Below are 7,879 nucleotides of genomic sequence, written 5' to 3'. Positions count from 1 at the left end.
ACACACATCTTAGATCAACTAACTGCAACATCTCTGCTTATGACTTCAGGGTCAAAGTCATGGCATGTATAAAGCCTGAGCAATTGTGCTTTGCAACTGAATGTAAGGAAGAGTTGAAAAGGTGAAATTCTGTCTCCAAATTAGGTTTAAAGTGTGAGTCTATAATACAGCAGTGCTTCCATCCATTCAGCCCTCCCACCTCTATGAATTCTCTGTTGTTAGTCTGGCATGTGAATTGTGCACAAAGTCTACCCTCCATTACGTTACAGATCCCATATTAAGTTCACATGACCTGAAGAGATGTGAGTCAGCTTTTTGCAACAAGTGATGAAGTTCAAGCCACCCAAGTACAATCTAATTATTCTGGCTATACAGGGCAACTCATCTGAATAAGGACATCTGTTGAGAGCAGGATTTTACTGACCAGGACTATTAGATTACCTCTCTGAACTAAAATCTTTCTAACAAATAGCCAAGAATTTCTGTGGCCCTACTTATAACATCAGTAATCATTTGATTAGTTAGGTCTGCTTTTCTGCTGCTCTTCTTTGCATTCAAATTATATTTTAACACACTAAATAGTATATAAAATGTAGTTTTCAATATCAAAGTCCTCATAAGGAGATCGTGAACACTAGGAAAAAAAAATACAAAATAATAATAAATAAATATGGATGGATGGATCAACTTGTATAAACAAGAAGGATATAATTCCCAGCATCTTAGTACTGAATTGGACATCAGCAATAAAGTAGTCCTGATTTTACAAGGAGATGGCTACTTAAAGCCAGTAGGGCCAATAAGATATATTTGTGATAAGATAATATTTGTGATGTAAGTATAAATAAAGCTGCTTTTCACCCATCAATAAAGTAAAATAAAGCACATAACTCATATATTAACACTGTTCAATACCTGGAGTGAAAAATCTTTTACTACAGATTTTTTGTGTTGCCAGATTTCTCCACAGCCTCCTCAAAAAATCAAGTATGTGAAGTGAACTCAACCCTATCTTAGCTTCCCCACCACTGTTTTTTTTGTTTTTTTTTTTTTTTAATCATGATACTGTGAAAAAGGAATTCTAACCACTGTGTGCTAAGAATACCAGCAGAAGAGAGAAGTTTTATGCTTACAAAAGAGAGTGCACCACTGTCTTCTTACACAGGTGAATATGATTTTAAAAATTGTCCAAAAATATCTATTTAAGGCTTGATCTAAAAGAAAAATAATATACAATGGGCTGCATAGGAAAGTATCAGTATACGTTGTGTTGGGTTTTTATTTTTTTTTCCTATTCAAAATTTAAATTATCTTAAATAAATAAGGTGTCAGCTTGTTGTGGTTTAACCCGGCTGGCAGCTAAACACCACACAGCCGTTCGCTCACCCTCCCCCCTCCCTCTCTGGGATGGGGGAGAGAAACGGGAAAGTGAAGCCGGTGAGTTGAGATAAAGACAGTTTATTAAGACAGGAATATAAGGAATATAATAATAACAATAATAATAATAATAGTGATAATGATAATAGTATTAACAATAATAATGTGTAAGAAAACAAGTGATGCACAATGCAATTGCTCACCACCCGCTGACCGATGCCCAGCCTATTCCCGAGCAGCCGGCCCCCCCCACCCCGGCCAGCCACCCCTATATATTGTTTAGCATGACGTGAGATGGTATGGAATACCCCTTTGGCCAGTTTGGGTCAGCTGTCCTGGGTCTGTCCCCTCCCAGCTCCTGCTGCACCCCCAGCCTGCTCGCTGGCAGGACAGAGCAAGAAGCCGAAAAGTCCTTGGCCTGGTGTAAACACTGCTCTGCAACAATTAAAACATCAGCATGTTATCAGCGCTCTTCTCATCCTAATCCAAAACATAGCACCCTACCAGCTACTATGAGCTACTTAACTCTGTCCTAACTGGAACCAGGACAGATATCCACCCCTTATTCCATACCATTTATGTCATGCTCAGGTTACACTCTGTCCAATACATTCTAATTAATCACCATTTTCATCTATGATATATAGCAATCATGGTAGTGATGACATACATTATTATATAATAATTAACATACTACAATTCAACTCATGGTCTATTCTCACCCAGTATCAAATCCCCTTGAGGTACACACCGGACCTCCCCATTCTTTTGCATTACCCACCAAGTGCATCCAGGTCCCTGAGCAAAAGCAATTCCACGAATGGGTTTGCCTTTTCCTGAGGCAGGAGTAGCCCAGACTGTCTTACCCAGCATGTTTCTTACGTGCACTACAGGAACTTTATCCCCTTCTACAGTGCGTAACAGGTTTGATTGGGCAGGTCCAGCTCGGTTGGCAGATCCCCTGGTATTGACTAACCAGGTGGCCTTTGCCAAATGTGTATCCCAATTTTTGAATGTCCCAGCACCCATTGCTTTCAGTGTAGTCTTCAACAGTCCATTGTATCGTTCAACTTTTCCAGAGGCTGGTGCATGATAGGGGATGTGATACACCCACTCAATACCATGTTCTTTGGCCCAAGTGTCTATAAGGTTGTTTCGGAAATGAGTCCCGTTGTCTGACTCAATTCTCTCTGGGGTGCCATGTCGCCATAAGACTTGCTTTTCAAGGCCCAGGATAGTGTTCCGGGCGGTGGCATGGGGCACAGGATATGTTTCCAGCCATCCGGTGGTTGCTTCCACCATTGTAAGTACGTGGCGCTTGCCGTTGCGGGTTTGAGGGAGTGTGATGTAATCAATCTGCCAGGCCTCTCCATATTTATATTTCAGCCATCGTCCTCCATACCAAAGAGGTTTTGACCGTTTGGCTTGCTTGATTGCAGCACATGTTTCACAGTCATGAATAACCTGTGCTATAGTGTCCATGGTCAGGTCCACCCCTCGATCACGAGCCCATCTGTATGTTGCATCTCTACCTTGATGGCCTGAGGTGTCATGGGCCCATCGGGCTATAAATAATTCACCTTTATGTTGCCAGTCCAGGTCCACCTGAGCCACTTCAATCTTAGCAGCCTGATCCACCTGCTGGTTGTTTTGATGTTCTTCAGTAGCCCGATTCTTGGGCACATGAGCATCTACATGGCGTACCTTTACAACCAGGTTCTCTACCCGGGCAGCAATATCTTGCCACAATGCCGCAGCCCAGATGGGCTTGCCCCTGCGCTGCCAGTTGTTCTGCTTCCATTGCTGTAACCACCCCCACAGGGCATTTGCTACCATCCATGAATCAGTATAGAGATAGAGAACTGGCCACTTTTCTCGTTCAGCAATATCTAAAGCCAGCTGAATGGCTTTTACTTCTGCAAACTGACTCGATTCACCTTCTCCCTCAGCAGCTTCTTCAACTCGTCGTGTAGGACTCCATACAGCAGCTTTCCATCTCCGATGCTTTCCCACAATACGACAGGACCCGTCAGTGAACAAGGCATATTTCTTCTCATTTTCCGGTAGCTTGTTGTACAGGGGGGCTTCTTCAGCACGAACCACCTCCTCCTCTGATGATATCCCAAAGTATTTGCCTTCTGGCCAGTCCATAATCACCTCCAAGATTCCTGGGCGACTGGGGTTTCCTATTCGAGCCCGCTGAGTAATCAGTGCAACCCACTTGCTCCATGTAGCATCAGTTGCATGATGTGTAGAGGGGACCCTTCCTTTGAACATCCAGCCTAGTACCGGCAGTCGGGGTGCCAGGAGGAGCTGCGCTTCAGTACCGACCACTTCTGAAGCAGATCGAACTCCTTCATATGCTGCCAATATCTCCTTTTCAGTTGGAGTATAGCGGGCTTCAGATCCTCTGTATCCCCGACTCCAAAACCCCAGGGGTCGACCTCGAGTTTCCCCAGGTTCTTTCTGCCAGAGGCTCCAGGTGGGACCATTCTCTCCGGCTGCGGTGTAGAGCACATTCTTTACATCTGGTCCTGTTCGGACTGGCCCAAGGGCTACTGCATGAACTATTTCCTACTTAATTTGTTCAAAGGCTTGTCGTTGCTCAGGGCCCCATTCAAAAGCATTCTTCTTACGGGTTACTTGGTAGAGCGGGTTTACAATCAGACTGTAATTTGGAATATGCATTCTCCAAAACCCCACGACACCTAGGAAAGTTTGTGTTTCTTTTTTGCTAGTTGGTGGAGACATAGCTGTTATCTTGTTGATCACATCCATTGGGATTTGACGACGTCCATCTTGCCATTTTATTCCTAAAAACTGGATCTCTCGTGCAGGTCCTTTAACTTTATTCTGTTTTATGGCAAAACCGGCCTTCAGAAGGATTTGGACTATTTTCTTCCCTTTCTCGAAAACTTCTTCTGCAGTGTCACCCCACACAATGATGTCATCGATGTACTGCAGGTGTTCAGGAGCTTCCCCCTGCTCCAGCGCAGACTGGATCAGTCCATGGCAAATGGTAGGGCTGTGTTTCCACCCCTGGGGCAGCCGATTCCAAGTATATTGGACTCCCCTCCAAGTGAAAGCAAACTGTGGCCTGCACTGTGCTGCTAGAGGGATGGAGAAAAATGCATTAGCGATATCAATTGTGGCATACCACTTGGCTGCCTTTGATTCCAGTTCATACTGGAGTTCTAGCATGTCCGGCACTGCAGCACTCAGTGGTGGCGTGACTTCGTTCAGGCCACGATAGTCCACTGTTAGTCTCCACTCACCATTAGACTTTCGCACTGGCCATATGGGACTATTAAAAGGTGAATGAGTCTTGCTGATCACTCCTTGGCTCTCCAGTTGACGAATTAGCTTATGGATGGGACTCAGGGAGTCTCGGTTGGTGCGATATTGCCGCCGGTGCACAGTTGTGGTAGCGATCGGCACTTGCTGTTCTTCAACCCTCAGCAACCCCACAACAGAAGGGTCCTCTGAGAGACCAGGCAAGGTAGACAACTGTTTAATGTCCTCTGTCTCCAAAGCAGCTATGCCAAAAGCCCAGCGGAACCCTTTTGGGTCCTTGAAATATCCTCTTCTAAGATAGTCTATGCCAAGGATGCACGGAGCATCTGGGCCAGTCACAATACGGTGCTTTTGCCACTCATTACCGGTTAGACTCACTTCAGCCTCCAATACAGTTAACTGCTGGGATCCCCCCGTCACACCATAAATACAGATGGGCTCTGGCCCTTTATAGCTTGATGGCATTAGAGTACATTGTGCACCGGTGTCTACCAAAGCCTTATACTTCTGTGCGTCTGACGTGCCAGGCCATCGAATCCACACAGTCCAATAAACTCGATTGTCCCTTTCCTCCCCCTGGCTGGAGGCAGGGCCCCTCTAGTCCTGGTCAGAATCTTCATTTCTGTGTTTAAAGTACTGCCTGCTGGAAGTTGGAGCAGCAAACCTTTCAGAGAACTCCTTTTTCCCAATTGTTTTCCTTTGCAATTCACGTACCCGTGCCTCTAGGGTCGCAGTAGATTTTCCATCCCATTTTCTCATGTCCTCTCCATGGTCACGTAGGTAAAACCACAGGGTGGCGCGGTGTGTGTGCCCACCATATTGTCTTCCTTGCATAGATGAACGTTTACCCCTAATAGCTGAGACACTGGTTTGTACAGGTGGGGAGGAAAATAATCTCTCTTCAAGTTGGTGGATCTTTTCAGAAAGTTTCTCCAAAGTATTCTCTTTTAGCTGGTGGACACTTGTTCGTTCAGGTGAAGGGGAAGATAATCTTTCTTCAAGTTGGTGGATCTTTTCAGAAAGTTTCTCCAAAGCATTCTCTTTTAGCTGGTGGACACTGGTTCGTTCAGGTGAAGGGGAAGATAATCTTTCTTCAAGTTGGTGGATCTTTTCAGAAAGTTTCTCTAAAGCATTCTCTTTTAGCTGGTGGACACTGGTTCGTTCAGGTGGAGGGGAAGATAAATTCTCTTTAAGTTGGTGGACCTCTTCAGAGAGTTTCTCCACAGCTGAGACACAGGCCTTTAGGGAAGAGGAGAGATTTCCTTTGTACTGCCGGAGTATTTTAGTCACTTCATTCGCTGTGGGATTCTCCTCCGCTTTCCAGGCTAGTATTGCCAATGAGCTGGCATATGATGATGGTGCACTCTGTACAAACTTCCGCCACATGGGTAGTGTACACCGGACTGCATCTGGATCTGCGGATGTTTTTGCGTCATCTAGGTCCTTATAAATTACTTCCCGTACGGCCAATTCCCTCAGGTACTGAATTCCCTTCTCCATGGTGGTCCATTTGCTTGGTAAACATACAAGTTCTTCCTTGAAGGGATACCTTTCCTTCACAGCTGACAGGAGACGCCTCCAGAGGCTGCGAGATCGTGCTCCATCTCCAATTGCTGTGTCAATGCATGCGTCCCTAGCAAGGGATCCCAGCCGCCTGGCTTCCTTGCCCTCCAATTCCACATAATTGGCTCCCGTGTCCCAGCACCGGAGCAGCCAGGTGACAAGCTGCTCGCCTATACAGCGACCAAAATCTTTTCGCACATCTCGTAGCTCACGCTGGTATAGAGTCCGGGTAATTACTGTTGATTTTTCGACATCCTCATCCTCATCTTCAGTCTCCTGCACCTTTGATGGCCGGTGTAGAGTCCGGGTAGTTCCTGTTGATTTTCCGACATCCTCATCCTCATCTTCAGTCTCCTGCACCTTTGATGGCTGGTATGGAGTCCGGGTAGTTACTGTTGATTTTTCGCCATCCTCATCCTCATCTTCAGTCTCCTGCACCTTTGATGGCCCAGCCTCGTCTTCACTATGCCCAGACTTAGCAGAAGACTGTCTGCGTTTTAAACGACCTGAGCCTCTATACCATTTTTTCACCTTGTCTACAGGGGCAACTTGCACTGCTACAGCTCGTTTCTCTGACCCAGACACAGGGTCTGCCACAGGGGTTGGAATACCCTCTGCAGGGGCAACTTGCACTGCTACAGCTCGTTTCTCTGACCCAGACACAGGAGCTGGAGCTGCTGCAGGGGCTGGAGTGGCTGCAGGAGCTGGAGCTGGAGCGGCTGCAGGGGCTGGAGCTGGAGCGGCTGCAGGAGCTGGAACTGGAACGGCTGCAGGGGCTGGAACTGGAGTGGCTGCAGGAGCTGCAGCTGGAGTGGCTGCAGGAGCTGGAGCTGGAACGGCTGCAGGAGCTGGAGCTAGGTTGCTAGTAGCATCAATTGCAGCTCGATAGGCACAAGCCAGACCCCAGCACGCTACAGTGATTTGTGTCACTTTGGAACTGCCAGAGTCATGACACCTTTTTTTCAAGCATTCTGCCAGCTTTTTAGGATTTTGCAGTTGTTCAGGGGTGAATGTCCAAAACACTGGAGGTGACCACTGCTCTAGAAACCTGCCCATATCCTCCCACACTCCCTGCCACTCGCAACTATCCCGCCTCAAGACAGATCTCCGGATGAGATTCCTGAGTAGTTGTTTAACCCTCCACAAAATCTGAAGCGCATTCAGGAGACATAACAACAAGAGCAGGCTGGTCTGAGTATCCCAAGGATATTCAACATCTCAGAGAGCCACCGTAACTAGCTCGGGGGATAAGAGGGTGGTGGTGAAGGAGAAAGGGAGAGTGAACAGGTAGGGAAACATGTCTTCCCCTGTCCCCTTCACAGATTGGCTCCCTAACGAAAACAGGCAATAGGTGTAATTGCTAATAGTTTCCGAGATATGGGTTCCAAAGTATAGAGTCGACGTCAGTGCTGAGTACAAATACCAGGTTAAAGTCGTGACCAGATATTTCATCATTTCATAAGCCATTGCTACACCGCACAGTACCATAACAATCTTAAACCAGGGCCCGGAAAGGATAAACAGTGCAACAGGGAGCACATACAGAAAGTAACGCACCATAAAACTCAATTTGGAATACAGGTATAGCAGACTGGAGATTAAGGCAATCAACATCGTGACTAGCAACTATTAAGCAGGTCCAATA

At 46.4% G+C, this 7,879-nt stretch overlaps 1 protein-coding gene across 1 annotated transcript; it reads right to left on the bottom strand.

Moving 5' to 3' along the window:
- Positions 1-1,442: 1,442 nt before the first annotated feature.
- LOC310886034 (uncharacterized protein) lies at positions 1,443-7,304 on the bottom strand. Its single transcript, XM_083810071.1, has 2 exons — positions 7,190-7,304; positions 1,443-6,220 (listed from the first exon to the last, which is right to left on the bottom strand). Exon 2 carries the CDS (start codon positions 3,652-3,654, stop codon positions 2,083-2,085), a length of 1,572 nt encoding a protein of 523 aa, XP_083666197.1. The 5' UTR covers positions 3,655-6,220; positions 7,190-7,304; the 3' UTR covers positions 1,443-2,082.
- Positions 7,305-7,879: the final 575 nt, after the last annotated feature.

Source organism: Anser anser, assembly GCF_964211835.1.
Source record: "Anser anser genome assembly, chromosome: 1".
Taxonomy (NCBI): domain Eukaryota; kingdom Metazoa; phylum Chordata; class Aves; order Anseriformes; family Anatidae; genus Anser; species Anser anser.
Note: the sequence above shows the minus strand (reverse complement) of the source record. Positions and strands in the feature narration are given on the sequence as shown.